General features: G+C 35.6%; 1 protein-coding gene across 8 annotated transcripts in view; it reads left to right on the top strand.

The window, feature by feature from the left end:
* Positions 1-16,253, top strand: part of DMXL1 (Dmx-like 1) — a 71,593-nt gene extending 55,340 nt beyond the window's left edge. For 3 of the 8 annotated variants that reach the window (XM_014953432.1, XM_014953429.1, XM_014953435.1), the window contains 12 exons: positions 623-685; positions 2,190-2,276; positions 2,938-3,059; positions 3,166-3,307; positions 7,414-7,464; positions 7,745-7,805; positions 8,364-8,491; positions 8,604-8,696; positions 9,168-9,259; positions 10,177-10,229; positions 11,947-12,164; positions 12,567-16,253. In XM_014953432.1, the coding sequence (XP_014808918.1) occupies positions 623-685; positions 2,190-2,276; positions 2,938-3,059; positions 3,166-3,307; positions 7,414-7,464; positions 7,745-7,805; positions 8,364-8,491; positions 8,604-8,696; positions 9,168-9,259; positions 10,177-10,229; positions 11,947-12,164; positions 12,567-12,791 (1,335 nt within the window). In that variant the 3' untranslated portion in view covers positions 12,792-16,253. Of the gene's footprint in view, positions 1-622; positions 686-2,189; positions 2,277-2,937; positions 3,060-3,165; positions 3,308-7,413; positions 7,465-7,744; positions 7,806-8,363; positions 8,492-8,603; positions 8,697-9,167; positions 9,260-10,176; positions 10,230-11,946; positions 12,165-12,566 lie in introns of those variants that run through there. The other 5 variants (XM_014953434.1, XM_014953433.1, XM_014953431.1 and 2 more) reach the window with 4 other exon arrangements.
* Positions 16,254-16,469: the final 216 nt, after the last annotated feature.

The following is a 16,469-nucleotide window of genomic DNA, read 5'->3' as shown; positions in this document are numbered from 1 at the left end:
TCCTTTTGTCTTGTCCTTTGAAGATGCAACATTTCTGGTCATGCCCTGTGTTAATGCAGCCGTGTTGCTATGCTGCATAGATAGGTATTTTGGAATTTTTTAGATGTGCTTTCAATGTTTCCAAGTAGGATCATTGACAGCCTTACAGAGCATGGGTGTGTTGGCTTTATTTTGTATTCTCTTATTACTGGTAAAATGTCAGTGGAAATTGCTTATTTTCCAAGAAATGTGACTTCTGTGATGGACAACATGCTGTTACAGTGCAGAATCAGTAAATCGTTTTCTTCTGTACTGAATAGAGTGTTTAAAATTTGATAATTACTGTTACTACATAAAATGTGTGTGTGTGCAAACCTGCTGTTGTGTTTCAGTTTTGTGTTGAGGTAAACAAGGAATTAATTGAGTCACCGTCCCTGGCTGTGTTTAAGGGACGTTTAGATGCGGTACTGAGGGATATGGTGTAGGGGAGGACTTTGTAGAGTAGGGTAGATGGTTGGACTCGATGATCCCAAGGGTCTCTTCCAACCTCAATGATTCTATGATTCTAATTATTTCCTTGATACTTTGTGTGTTATGTCTTATCTTTATTCTTTGTTCTGTGGTTGTTCTTTCCTTGGTGAAGTCATTAGAGGAGCACAATGAAACCATTAAAAACTCTGTGGTGGAGGACCCCATCATCAATAAGGTACACAGTAGTAATGCTCAAATTAATTAGACCTTACATTATTATGAAATACTTCCTTTTTGAAATGGTGCTGATCTTCCTTAAAATCTTTGCTGACATAGCGAATAAACTAAAAAACTTAGTTTTGCAAGAGACTGAGATTAAACTAGTCTTGTTTTAGAGCCTGTGTGAAGGTAAATGTAACTAAGAAAGCTGGATTAAACAACCAGACAACAAAACAATACGTATTATCAAATGCCATAGTTATGCCAAGTGAAGACCTGAGGTTGAAGTTTGCCCATGTGGCAAAAATTCAGTAGTACTACAGGATTGCAGTACATACAGGAGCTTTTACCAATATGAGATGGCTAAAATAGTTGCCTGTAAGTGATGGTGGTTAACTGAAGTCAGAGCAGTTTGTGAGCCTGATATTAGTTTGCTACTGAAAATTTTCACTGAGCCTTAGTTTTAAGGTGGTGACAAATGAACCTATATAAAAACTTCATAGCAATATTCTTGAAAGATTGGTGAGAGACTAAAAGGTATAATACTACACCTAGAAATGTGAACAAATACTGTATTCTTCAGGCATTCTTTTACAAAGCTAGTGAGAAGGCAAAAATATGAACACCCTGTAATGTCCTTGGGCTACCTTGTTGTTATTAGTTATGCAATAAAGCAGTATTAGCAAATAAGGTAGTTGGAACTAACTGGAAAAAAACAACTTAATTTCATGTGGTTTGTTGACCACACAACACAGATTGTTTTTTGTATCTGCTTGTCACTGCAGTTTTGTGCAGTTTTACATATGTAAGGTAACCTGAGTATAAATGTTCTAAAGAAGGTATTCTACTTTGTGGTTATAGCAGCTACATACTCTTTTTCATACTTCAAAAAAGACTGTTTGCAGTTCTTTGACAGCACCATTTTACTGTTTTTCAACTAAAATATCCTTGTTTAAAACTTTTGAAGGCCAGAGTATTCAGAAATTGAAGGGGGAAGTCTGATAAACAATAGTTCTGGAATAATTATTTGTGTTTTGAAGAAAGTTCAAAATTTTACATTTTTAATTCAGGCTTGAATTTTTATGCTACCAGTTGTTTGGCAATGCCTTTTTTTTTCTGTAAAATTATTTAGTAACCGCAACAGATTGGAGTCTGTAATCTATCAGTTTTATACTTGCAATGCGGAGTGCTGTGATTTTGAAAAGGAGTCCTACAGTGCTGTAGGCTTCAGAATGAACATAGTACTGGGACTTCAGTGGCATATTATACTTTCTGTGTTGCTGTGGTGATCTCAACATGGCAGTGAGAAGCTAGATTATTACACAAGGAACAGGTTTACTGTAATTATTACAGCTTACATTTTGTCATATTTTCTTGGAATTAAAATCGAGGGGAAAAAAAAAAACAAACAACAAACCCATGAAATTTAATACCATCCAGTGTTTGGTCTGTGTACTTCCAGTAAATAGCAGTGTTGCACAGCTGTTTACATTTAAATATGCTTTACTTTTTGACAACAGATAGAAACAGATCTGGGATGCCCAGGAGGCAAGGCAAGAATAATCCACAAAGAGTCTGACATCATTACTGCTTTTGCAGTCAATAAGGTAAGTATACAGAAGGTAGGATATTCTAATTGTGTTGTACTTCCATCTGATAAACCAGTGGTGGTCCCATTGTGAATGGATGAGATACCCTTTGCCAGCTATCCTGCTACAGCTTGAATTCTTAGCACTCCCTTCTCTAAAGCACTTCATAATTATCTTTTCATAATTATACAGTTCTACTACAAATCGTCTTTTTTTTTTTCTATTGCGCACAGGGAATGGGTAACCTCTACTTTTTCTTTAAGCTTGTGTGTAGGAATATTTTTCCTTCTCTTTCAAAGACAACCAGGAAGCTGTCTTTTCTTCTCCTACTCAACCACTTAAGCCTTAAGAAGTGGAGGAGGGGAACTTGGTTGCAAGCATTGTAGTACAGTTACGTCTTGTTTATCCTCTGAGGAAAGCAAGGGGTAACTACAGCTGCTTGAGAGGGGTTTAAAATACAAATAGTGTGGGATGCTAGCCCAGATGCAAATAAACTTTTAAAAGGAAATGTGAAGTTTAGGCAGTTTATGTAGATTTGTAGACAGAAATGTTTGGGTTTTGTAAATTGATTAAGTGTATGTTTTTGTTAACAACTGTACCATAACCAGAGAAAATTTTAAAAAGCACTGTATTGAGTATTCCTTTTGTATCTGCTTTTGTGTGTGTTACTTTTTTTTAGGCAAATCGAAACTGCATTGCAATAGCATCAAGTCATGACATTCAAGAATTAGATGTTTCTGCAATTTTAGCTACGCAGATCTACACCTGGCTTGATGATGATGTGGAAATAGAAAATAAAGGGTATGTTTCCAGTGTCACTGCTTGGCTGTGTATAAATCAGTGTAACAAAATATGGTATTTAATGATGTTGTTTGGAATCTAACTTATAATGTTGTTTCATTTATAGGGCTGATGATTTCTTAGTTATACATGCTCGTGATGATCTGGTAAATGTTCAGGGAACCACTCCTTATACTCACAGTAATCCCGGCACACCTATCAATATGCCTTGGCTTGGTAGCACACAAACTGGCAGGGGTGCATCTGTGGTAAGTGGCTTGTCAAAGGTTTGCTTTATGTACTCTTTCTGCTTCTCTCCTTTTGTCTCTTCAGTGTTGCTGGTCATATTTTACAGTTAGTGTGCAAGTAAATGTAGTTTTTCTGTGTAATCAAGACAAGCTGGAATTTTTTATCATTTGACTAATAAGTTGAATTACTGCACAGAATGTAAGGTACAGCAACTAAGCAATCAAAGTTTTTAGTCAAACTGTATACACTTTCTATACCTAAGATGCATTGTTTAAAAACAAACAATCAGGGTTCAGATAAAAAGTTGAAGCTTAAATTGTTCTTTAATGACTGGAAGCCAAATGCTGTATCTAAATATAGATATATTCAGGAGATTTCAGGATATAAATTCATAAATATTGGGTAGAAATATTTGTCTGAAATATCGAGGTAGCTTTTATTTTAAGCATAATCTTAAGTTTCATTTTATGTTCTAGACTACACCAGTTTAGTAAATACTAACTTCTGCTCTGATAAAAGTGCCATTGTAGTGCACAGTATGTTAGTATGAGCCTGTATTATAGAAAGAACAGCAAATGAACTCTTAGAGCAGATTTCAATAGCAGGACAGAGGCTTCAAATGAAATTAAACTCTGGAAACTGAACAACTTAAAACTTCGGAAAAATGGGGCTTCTTGGTTTCATAAATAAAACAGGGAAGGCAGGAGCTACGTGTCACACTGATGTATGACTGTTTATCTTCAATGCTGTTGTCTACTCTGTCTCCTTTGAAGAGTTGCACAGCTTTGCCATAACTCTGCTTAGTAGCATTATTAAATATCTCGCTTCTGAAGATCATGCTTTAGAGAAGATAATCAGTTTTGCTCTTTGGCCTTCCTGAGATACATTAGAGAGGGACACCCAATAAAGTGTGACTATATCCACGTGAGCAAATTGATCCTTCTGATCATAGAAGTGACACCTGCACAAACGTAACTCTTACTTTTAGAAATAGAGTCTGTGTCTGAGCAAAAAGCTATTAGCTGAGATTTAATTCAGATCAAATGATAACTCCAGTCTGGCCATTGACATATTTACCTTAATTCCTGTGCAGCATAATGCTCTCTAATAATGTAGATCTGTTGATTAGTTATCTGTGAGATGCTTATTTGGAGCCACTTAACTGGGCTGAAATGGTCATGCAAGATACCTATATCTCCCAGCCTATCTGCACATAAATGTGGAGTTTTCCTGACTAACTGAATGCATTAAGTCTTCTGACTTGGCTGCACTTTGTGGCATTTAGCACTTCAGACCAACTTCATAAGTGGTAGCAGGAGGAAAGAACCATGTTAAGTTACATTGTAGTTTATTTTTGAAAGTAGTTGATGATTAGGAGGGGTAAATAAGGAATGAGCATTATAAGAGCAATTATATTATCCACACATGGAAGGTGGGTATTTCACCAGTACCTACACCTCTCCCTTTTATTTAGGAAATACTCATCTTAGTTGCCAATTTTGCAGCTCTGGTATCACAATCAGGTATTTTCTGCAAGTATTCTTTGAATGACTTTCCCACTTTTTCCTCTCACATCTGTTTACATATATATATATATACAAACATATGTTTAGAATTTGTGTGTGTTTGTGGGTTTCTCAACAAAATAATTACATACTCTGTTTATGTAAACTATTCTTACATAAGTTTCTATTTTATATATAGTAGAACTTTCTTACGTAAAGATATATGGCTATGCTTGTGTTGATTGTGTTTGCTGTTCAACTTTGGACCTAAATTTTGTTTGGCATAGTGTTTGACTGTGGCAGAGCAGAGAATCAACCATAGCACACAACGACACCTCCCCAGTAGAGAGGGGAGACAAAGGTACTGAATGAAGGACAAAGTAAACGAAGGAGGGTACAGGGATTCTTGGGAGAAAATAGCGTTACTGTGGGAGGACTCAAAGCTGGAGGAAAACCGGCTTCACCAAAATCTTTCTGTTGCTGCTATTTTTTACTTTGTTCCTTCAGATCCTGCTTTTGATCCTTGTTCCCATCTTTGCTCTTATGTGCAGCCCATTTAGTAGATATAGTCCACAGTTCTTTACCATTACTGGCATTTCAGTCTTCTTGTCTGTGCTTCGCTTCCATCAACAAGGAAAGATACTTGATTTATAATACTCGGGCAATTAACGTTTTATTAGCTGTAAGGGTTTTTTTGTTGCTCTTCTTCACTGTTTCCTGTTACACAGTTCATATGAGGTAAGTAAGGAGGCTCACCACCACCACATTCTTCAGTACAGCGTGTTTACACAGGAGGTGTTTCTAAGAAAGACTGAAGTAAATAGTACATACTGTCAGCTTTGAAACTCAGGTAATGTTCAACAGCTTGTCTTCCAAATCAGTGTCACTGACACCAATATTCACCAGTTCAATAACTCGTGGGTCAGATTTTAACCTTTTTTATTCTTCAGTCTTACTGTACATTATGCCAAAAGTATTCAGCTCTCCAACAAAGCAGTCAGTGTTCTCGCTATCAGCTATTGTTTAAGAGGAGACTAGCAGTATCAAATGTTAGTTACATTGATAATGGAATTAATGCCATAATGATACTTGGCTTCTAAAGCAGAGACACTGCATCAGAGTTTCATGTTAGCGTAGTCTTTCAAAGGCACGTTTCTGTCTGCATACATTTCTCCAAAGAATAATCCAGTACGGGTCAAGAGATCATGATACATGTTGAATGAGGAATATGATTTCCGTTGACTTCTGGGTAAAGGCTGGTAGCTATAAAACTCAACACAGCCCTTCGTTTTGCTGAAGAAATAGAATGAGCATGAATAATTTTTCTTTGACTCACACATACAGATAAATAGTAAGTTTAGAGAGATTGCAAGTATTGCAATTATTTACTGATGGGTATATGCACTAATGTTTAGAGAATGTAATCCTCTCTTGTCTTGTCCTAAATCTTATAATGTATATTGTTATATTCACCAATATTTTCCCAAACCAATGAGCTTTTTTCCTCATCATTTAAAGTACTTAAAGGAAAAAATAAAAAACAAATGAAAATTTGTATTTGAGAATCTTATTTTTTTTTATCTTTAGGAGAGTGTTTTGAAATAAACTTGGGTAACCATGAGACAAAAGGCTTTCTCATCAACAAATACTAAAGCTTTGAGAACTGAAAGATCTAAATCTGCTTCCAAAAATTTAATCAAGAGGATTGCAATTACTCCACTTAATCCAAACCTGAGGAAATTTTAGCATGAAGATCAATTCTTTCCCTTCTGAGCACTTTTTCTCCTTTTTGTTTGCAAACTGAAAATGTGGAGAACATTGCAATTCACCTCTTTGGATCGTATTTAGTAATATGAAGGAAGGAAAAATTTGTAATTCACATGTTCTCCTAGTTGGCACGCTGATATGGTTGGCAGCCAGGGGAGAATAGCATTCTTAAAATATTTGATTCACTATCTACTGTTTCAGTGACAAAGCAGTGGCAAAATACTGTACAAAATTACAGCAGTTGAAAGTCACAGTTGGACTCGATCTTTTCCAACCTAAATGTTTCTATGAAAGTAGCTCAATGGCAGCTTGCTCTGAAGAGTAGTAAGTTGTAAGCTGCTGTGTTGAAAGTGAATGCTCTGGCAACAAACTTCTGTTTGTGTTATTTAAAGTTAACGCCTGGCATGAATATAAACTTATACCCTCTACTCTCTTAAATGTTCAGGTAAATAACGCATGTATGAGCTAACTGAATCCAACTATTTTCCGACGAAAGAGAGTCCTCAAAGTAGCCAGATGGATTTGAAGAGAGCTAACAGCAAATAATGAAAACTTAACTTTACTGTACATTAATAGAAAGAAGAGACACATGCATTTCCCTGATGAAAAATCCCTACTGTTTCTTTCCAACTGTGGTATTCAAAGTAATGAATGCTTTTGAAGATTTTTTTATTTACCAGTTGTGAGGTATATAGCTTATTCTGTTTGGCCACAAATAATCACTTTGCAATCAATGACAATAAATTAACTAGTCTTAAAAATAAATATATTCCTTCCTACTTCTTCTGTTAAAGTTTGTTTACCTCTTTCTTTACATGCTTCTGCCTCTCTCTTGCTTATCTTACAATATTCAGGAATATTCCAATAAATTTAATGGAATCAGAAAGGAATTGGCAAGAAAAGAGGTAAGGCTGCAGTCTAAGGAGTATTTATATTTGGATCCATAAATCTCTGAAGCAAAAAGTTAATATTTACCTAGATATATAAAACCTGCAAAAGTATTAATGTCTACACTAGTCCTGGAAGAAACTGACTTCTGTCTGAATTTCTGAACACAGTGCTTGCTTTCAGTAGGAATTTTGATAGGAGGCAGCTCTCTGCAATCACTAATTATTTTAGTTCAGTAATTTTTTTTTTTTGTTCAGTAGTATTGTTTAATTATTTTCTATTTTATATATTGGACAGATGCTCAAGAAGGCTATTAATAACGTCAGAAGAATGGCTTCTCATCCAACATTACCATATTGTAAGTTCAATTTTATTAAAGAAAAGTTATCCAAAGATTACATATACACTTACTGGTCATGTTCCTTAGAATGCTGCTATTTTGTACAAGCATAGGAATCTGTTATATTTTTTAAAGATGCTTATAAGCCCTATTTTACTTAAATTATTTTTCATTTTAAAAAAATAATACTAGGGGATTATATATTGCCTTTAGAAACAGTGATATTATTTATACCAAAACTAGTACTATATTTTTATTTGTGATTTGGATGAAAGCTAGTAGGAGAAAAATACGTTATTATTATTATCTCTGAGTAAATAGCTTCATGTTTCAGTATCACCTAAATACAGTTCTCAAATCATGAGTACAGTTCAATAAGGTTTGAACAGCAAGGGTTTAAGTTTCAGTGGTACCCACTATTCTTACAGTATGCCAGGTACTATGCCATATATTATGGCAGTAGTTATTTTGAGGATTTTGTGAGCTGGTGTGAGTTTTTGTAAAATTTTGGAAGAAACTTCCCTGCTCAACTGCTGCAACACCTGTGAAAAGTCACGTAAATATTTTCTGTTGCAGACCTGACAGGTGCTCAAGATGGTAGCGTAAGAATGTTTGAATGGGGTCATGCACAGCAAATCACATGTTTTCGGTCTGGTGGAAACTCAAGGGTAACTCGAATGAGATTCAATTATCAAGGAAATAAGGTAATTTACAGAACGCTTTTGTACTTATCATCTTAAAGTAGTTTCTCTGAATTGTGGTTATTTTTTCTGTAATACATATATATGTATTTAAAATTAATATATCTTTTTTCAGTTTGGAATTGTTGATGCTGATGGTTATATAAGTTTATATCAAACAAATTGGAAATGTTGCCCACTTACTGGAACTTCACCCAAACCGTATTTGGTAAGCTGAAAACTTAATCTGATTCCATAAACTTGTGTTGTGCTTTCTTATTTCCTTCCCACTTTAGAATAATTAGGAGAGGGCAGGGATTGTGCTGATAACCAGTGTCAATCGAGATTTGTTAATATGTTGTTGCCATCCTGTGATCCGTATGACAGACAAATTCTTTAATCCTAAACATGCTTATTAATTTAGAGTGCAGAAAATGCAACGTTAGATCTGAAATAACTTTAATGTCCTTTGAGACTTTTCAGTAATTGTCAATTGTTAATTAGTTGTCAATAATGCAGAACTGGAAAGAAAAATTCTGTGAAAAATTAAGAGTATCAGAAGGTATACACATACCTTTATATCCTGGGCTCTTTAAATTGTTTTCGAAACAGCTCGCCTTCTTGAGGAAGTTTAGGACTTCATGCTTACAAAAAATCTGTTTCTTTTTTAATTAGTAATTTCTAAACTGCAATTTTTCAGACCTGGCAGTGTCATAACAAAACAGCCAATGACTTCGTTTTCATCAGTTCATCATCTTTGATAGCCACAGCAGGATTGTCTTCCGACAACAGGTAAGAACTGCTGTGATAATGCACAAAAATATAGTAGTGCCGTGTTTTCTCTCCTTCCCTCTTTCCCTCCTCAACCCCCCCCAGGTTTTTTGATGATTCTTCTTAAGCAGTTGAGGAGCAACAGTGCTTCTTTGTAGAAGGTGGAGAGAAGTAATATTTGAAGCTAGATTCCATGTGGCTATTAAAGGAGGTTCCATAGGGGATCACAAATCCTCTGTTCTGTTCCTGTTCCCCATGAGGAGGTGAAATGCAGGAGGGGAGGTGCTGGTCTCTCTTCGCCCTGTGTTCCAGTGACAGGATGCATTGGAAGTGGTTCAAAGCTGCATCCAGGGAGGTTCAGGCTTAATATTAGGAAACATTTATTTACGAGAGGACGGTCAAACACAAAGGGGCTTCCTGGAAAGGTGATTGATGCCTGAAGCCTGTCAGTGTTGAGAAGGCATTTCGACAATGCCCTTAATAACATAATTTAACTTTTGGTCAGCACTGAAGGGGTCAGGCAGTTGGACTACATGATTGTTGTAGGTCCCTTCTAAATGAACTCTTCTGTTTTGTTCTATTCTATTTATATGAGCCTATCTTAAATTATTTTTATAGATGTAGGGATTTGTGCCTAACTCTTCATTTCACACTTATTTTTTGGTCAAGAAATATCAGAAACTGCTAACATTGAAGTGAATTCAGCTACAAAGGATTGTAATCTCAATATGAATCCTTTATGAGAGTAACCATTGTAGGGTGATTGTGTAGAGCGCATGTTCTTGCAGTATATGTTTAATTTCGGGTCTCCTCAAAAGCAATCATTGGAAGTGATTTTTATGCCTGAAACAATTTTTTAAGGTTCAGAGGACTTTTCAAGTGCTCAAAATACTTTAGAACATTTCTCACTGAATTAAAACTTTTTTTTTTTCCTACAGAAATATCTGTCTTTGGGATACTTTGGTTTCACCAACAAATAGCTTGGTGCATGGTAAGCAAAATACAACCAGCAAAATATTTGGTAACAGTGAAAATATGTGGGTCTGTCTGTCTTTATGGAAAAGTTATTGTGGGAAGTAATTTTAACATTAGCAGTAAAACGTCTTTCACTGTCCTGTGTGAGAAATTATTTAGTGCTATATATAAATGACTGGTTTCATGGATGTGAGCACCTTCCTTTGTGTACCTTGTATCTTTGTACCACAAGTGCAACTCTTGACAGCCAGACAACTGTAATTTCTGTTCCTTTTTAAAAGATTCTGGGCAACTCCTGCTTGTAGTGACTAGTATATTGAAAAAACATGAGCTGTAACACTGACAAAACTACAGGTTTTAGCACAGTTATGAGGTAGGTATTCACAGGATATGCATCCACACCCTTCAATTCAAAGTTCCTATGCCTGTGTCTGTATTCATGAATCAGAGAGGCCCCACTCAAAATTTATCAATTAAGTGTTAGAACAAATAGTGGTACTACAGAGATAACATTGGGCACTTACAGACACGTTATCTATTTGAGGACATGATTTTTATGAACTGTTAAGTGTTTCACTGTCTCTGTGAAAATCCTGTCCTTGGAGAAACGGTGATTATGAAACGGTTCTGTGAAGGTGTGTATATGACCAAACACACCAAAATTTCTAGAAAATACTAATTTATTTTTATGAATATATTGATGTAGAAATAAGATCTCATAATTACATACTGATTTTCACAGTTGATCTAAAATAGAAACTTACTGCTACATTTGTAAGGTAGCGCATTCTTGCTTTCAAAGATTGTCCAGTTCTGTGACACCTTTATTCTGTGTATTATGCCAGATACTGTGGAATGTTTTAAATGCTTTCTGTGTGTGTGTGTATAGATGTCTACACACAGAATTACAAAAATGCTTTAGAAGAATTACTCCTATAAGTATGCTTTTTGAGATACAATAAATATTTAGCCACGGTTTTATTAACTTTATTACTAATATTTTGTTGCGGTAGAAAAGAAATACATTTCGATGTCTGAAATACATAGTGAGGCTTTCAGGAGTTGGGAACTCCTTGTAATTGAAGTTTGGTGAATGCTTAAGTGTATGTGTGAGAGAGAGATGTAAAATTTCTAAACTTAAATTTATAGAACCCTTTGAACTGTAAGTAAAATATAATACATGCTGCATGTTAGGATTCATAGCGTCTATTCTCAAACATACTGAGCTTTGTTCTGATAATTGCAATCCTCATTCATGTCCTTCACTCATTTGGGGGAGTAGACACATCCAAACAAATGTGAAAAGCAGCAAATTAAAAGTAAAATAACCAGTGGAAACTTAAAAGGTATTTGTGCGAGTAATTTAGGAGGACACTTCTTATGGGAAACATGCCTTAAAATAACAAGCATTAGAGAGTTTGAAAAGAGACTGTTTCTGGTCAAGGCCTAGTAGTTTGCAATTACGCAGGGATAGAAAGAAGGATATCACCATCTTTTCATAGAGATTGTAACTGCTTAATTTAAGAATATTGCAACTTCAGGATATCTGATGTGAACCTGGGCTTACATAATATGGTACTGCAATAAATGGACTTGTGGTCAATGGGATTCCAGCATCAAAGTCCCTGTTGAACCCATCTTGAACCATTAGAGGCTGATGGAATGTTAGTTTGTAATGTGAAACTGAAGTTAGTACTGTATGTTTATTTAAATTACTTTGCTTGGACTTTCAGCTTTTATCTGTCATGATAGTGGAGCAACTGTTCTAGCGTATGCTCCAAAACATCAGCTGTTAATATCTGGAGGCAGAAAAGGCTTTACATGTATAATTGATCTTCGCCAAAAGCAGCAGCAACAGTTACTCCAGAGTCATGACTCTCCAGTCAAAGCAATCGCTGTTGATCCTACAGAAGAGTATTTTGTCACAGGATCTGCTGAAGGCAACATAAAGGTACTAATGAGGGGGAGGGAGCACAGAGGTGAAGGTGGTGATGATGTCCAAATCCAAACAGAATCTTGCATGGGTGTGGAATAATCAGATATGTCATACGTTCTACATTTGTTCTCAACCCTGACTTTCACATTTACTAATTTGTTTATGAAATGTGAGTCTTACCTTACAGTGAGTGTTATCTTACTAAACTCCTTTTAGTTTGTCTTACCTTAGTCCCTGTATATGTTCCTTCTTATAGAAAATGAATATTAATATTCTATAACTCTGTCATTACAGATTGCTGCATATCTATTCTTTTATAGTTAGTATCAGCAAAATGAATGCAAAATGTAGTGTGATTTTTTCGTGACTCATTACTGGTGAATTTTAAGATCATGGAATGGTTTGATGCTTTTTCAGGTATGGAGTCTGTCTACATTTAATCTTCTTCACACTTTCATCAACGAGCATGCTCGACAGTCTCTCTTCAGAAACATTGGGACAGGAGTCATGCAAATTGAGACAGGACCAGCAAATCACATCTTCTCCTGTGGTGCTGATGGAACAGTAAAGATGAGAATCTTACCCGATAGATTCAGCCCTTTAAATGATGTGTTAAAAAATGATGTGAAATTTGTGATCTAGTATTTTTGTGAGAACAGTGTATAACATTCCCCTTCTGCCATCCCTTAAAATATTTTTCCTGGAACTAGCCAACAAAGCAGATATACAATGATAGCTTGTGCCACAAAGATGCTTTTTAAAGTCCTTTTTCCCTGTATTTATTACCTGGAGCTTTTAGTCCCCAATGCACTGATGCCTTAAATACCAACAAGGTCCCTCAGATTTTGATCGTTGCCTAAAATAAAAGCTATATGTGACTCCCAGTTATATACTTATAATATTATTTAGATGTTGCTGGAATGGTTTACTCTTCCTTCTGAGGTAGTTACACTCCCACCTGGAGTGTACCATCCGGGCATGGCCTCTGCTTACATTCAATCCCTGGCCGCCTTTTAAAAGCAGGTCTGTCCAGATGGAAACCTTAAGTAACGTTGCTCCTTCACTGTGGCAACCATAACTGTCTCTCTTCTAAACTTCTCTAGTCAGCTGACAATAAAAAAATTATACTTATCTGTAGAAGAGAAACAAAGCCTGGATGAGTAGGTACTCCTGGCCATGCAAGCATTGATATAATGAGCCACTGTCTGTCTCCATTCCTGGAATCCAGGCTGTTTACCTCTCTAACTTGCCAGATCTCCTTCCTCTGACCTAGGGTATAAAAAACTGAAGGATGTTCTGTAACCTGTCTTCTGTTCTATAGCTTGAATCCCTGCCATCAGGATGGCAGGCTTACCTTTTAAAAAGAAATATATTTTTAACCCTGAACACTCCCTTTACAAAAATATGTAAATATTAATGGATATCTTCCTAGTAAAATAGTCAAGATTATGTGTGAAGCTTTAGTCTTGGTCAAAAAGATACAGGAAGATACTGCTTTAGGACATGGCACTAGACTTTCTTCAAAGAATATTTATTTACATGTCTGTAGAGGAAAAAAAAAACTAATTTATTTTTACATTTTTTTCCAGTAAGACTTTTATTTAGCCCAAAGACACTTCATTCTTAGCACTTACATTCTTGTTTGTCTGCTTTTCCTAATTACTTTAGAAAAGGAAAAAAGTTCAACAACAAAGTACTTTAATGTTGTCAGTCTTGGTACTGTATGTTTACATCTGGTGTAAAATGAAAGAAAAAAATTTTGAGAAGGATAGATGGATTTTTTTTTTTTGCCAAAATATTAAACTGCATAACTTAAATGTTCGACCAAACTATTAATGCACAAAGCCTTTACATTTTTTTAGTCAGCTAAAAACTGTTTCTGTGTAAGTATTTTGGTTTACTTTTTCTGACTTGAGAGCTTGACAGAGGTTTAATTTGTAAATTAGATGTGAGGCTGGGTTACTTGAATGCCAGTGGTGTACTTTTTGCTAAAAGATATTTTGTGAAATATAGCACCAAGATATTAACTGTAAAATAGACTTATCAAATTAGGAACTATGGGGATAAATAAAGCATAGCAGAAACGAAGGGCTTGTAAAACGAACTTTGTAACATTCTCAGGATGCTTTTATCTTAAGAATATAAAATTGTTTAAAAAGATTTTGTAAAATGTATTAAGGTCATTTTAAATGTATGTTTCGCAAGTTGCAGTGCAAACACTATGAAGGTTTTTATGCACATAACCTGAATTTTCAAATTGTGCAATAAAAAGAATGTGAATATTTTGCCATGAAGAAACATGTGACAGCATTTCAAACTGGTACAGCTGTTCAGAGATTCAATGGAAATTGTTCTTCCACAACACTCTTGCATTTGAAATCAAAATTGATATCAAAACAGTTTTAAGTATGGTGATGGACCAGAAAAGTGACTGACTAAAAGTGACACCACCTTACAAAACAGACTTGCCCAATGTGTATGTCATATCTGCTCAGTGATTGAGTTTCTAATATTCCTTATGAAAGAAGGAAAACAGTGGAGTTAACAGTAGCACACACCTTGAAAAACAACTGAAACCCTGACTTTGTAGCTGCTTGTATTCATGCATTAGTTTTATGCACCCACTGAACTAACAAAGTTACATTCAGAAAAGAAAAATGTGCAAAAATCATGGCAACATTATATAAGGGTGTCCTTGATGTTTTGTCCTTAAATATTTACATCTCATTAGCTTTTAATATCTCAACCTCAGTTTATTGTACTGGCAATCACAAAAAAAAAAGTGTCTTACCCTCTGCAAACTGAGCAGATTTTGTGTGTAATTTGCCAAGACATACAACGTTGTCATTTTTCTGAGCAGAGCTGCACTATGAATAATCCTGGCAAATTTATGCTTATATGAGAAAAGTACTGACTGTGGGCAGGCTTTTTCAATAATGTTTATAGTTATCATAAGCTACTCTAAAAACTAAATTCTGTAAAATCACAATGTATTTGCCACACCTTCATAAACTTTCCAATAAATCCTGCAGAAACTCAACCTTCTAGAATTCCATGTTGCTGCTACTTCATTTACAAATCAGTTGTTCGCTTGTATAACGTTCATTGATGTTTAACAACTATTGTAAATCAGATTATTAGTAGCTTTTTGTAATGATGAAATCAAAATGAGTTCACTTCTGTTGTATCTGAAACTTTTAAAGGGACACTCTCAACTTTAAGTCTAGTCATTGGGGAAAAACTGAACTCAAAACTCTTGCAGCTGTTTCCCTTAACAACTTCCACTGACTTTTGTCCTCCAGCAATTAATGCTTTCTCCTGGTTGCTGTGCCAGCTGACTCAAACAGAAGGGTAATAGTGGCTTCCTAGGATTCTGTGCTTGACGTAGCCATGTGCACAAACTGAACTTAAAATTTGCATTTATGGGTGCTTAATCAACGATAATTCCATGTCCAGACAAGATAACTTAGCTTGTAGTTGATAATGTCCCTTTTAAATATCATAGACTAGCAGTTGTGACTTGTGTTTGTCTATGTAGCAATACATAATGCAATCAGAGTGTGTCATTCTTGTGTTACTAATTGATTCAGTTACCTCAAACAGATCTATGATCTAAGTTCTTTGCTATTACTTTAGTAACTTGTGAGAGTTAAAACTCTGGCCATCTGGGTACTTAAAACTGGCCTGCTGTGTGGCTTTTAACCAGAAGATTCTCAGCTGACAGCTGATGTTGCAGGATGTTTATGGAGAAAGATGGAGAGTGGAGTAGATGCAGAGTTTGTACCATGCTGCTGTGGCACAAGGTGAGCTTGCACATACTGCATTTTAGGAACCTCGCTACCAGTTGCAGGAAATAAACTGTTGAGAGGTCGTGCATTAGGTACCACTCCCTTCCTCTTAAGAGCACCCAGTGTTAGATTAGTTGCAGTAGGTGTGAAAAAAGCAACAGTGATTAAAAGGAGATAAGCTTGGAGACAGTATGTTCTCCGAGGTAATTTTTTTCAGATGTTTATTTTTACTAAAAATAGCAAAACCACCTCTAATGGCAGGTTCAGCACACTGATCGAACTACTTTCTATAAAATAAAGATACTGATTTACCAAGTTTCTTGGTGTTTCTTATTCCTCCCCACTTCTAACTCTAAAATCTGCATGGGTTTGGATGAGTTTGATCTTTCTCCTTTACTGTCTCTTTTTTTTTTTTAGTGCCTTAGTTTTTCATGGCCTAGATTTTCCTTGTGTTTGCTTTTTGATTTTTCTGAGGGGTTTTGTGTGTGTTTTGGTTTGTGGGCTTTGGGGATTTTTTTTCTGGGGGTGGTGG

This window comes from Calidris pugnax, unplaced genomic scaffold, assembly GCF_001431845.1.
Source record: "Calidris pugnax isolate Ruff unplaced genomic scaffold, ASM143184v1 scaffold209, whole genome shotgun sequence".
Classification (NCBI taxonomy): Eukaryota; Metazoa; Chordata; class Aves; order Charadriiformes; family Scolopacidae; genus Calidris; species Calidris pugnax.
The sequence above is the reverse complement of the archived record's forward strand: the minus strand, read 5'-3'. Positions and strand labels throughout refer to the sequence as shown.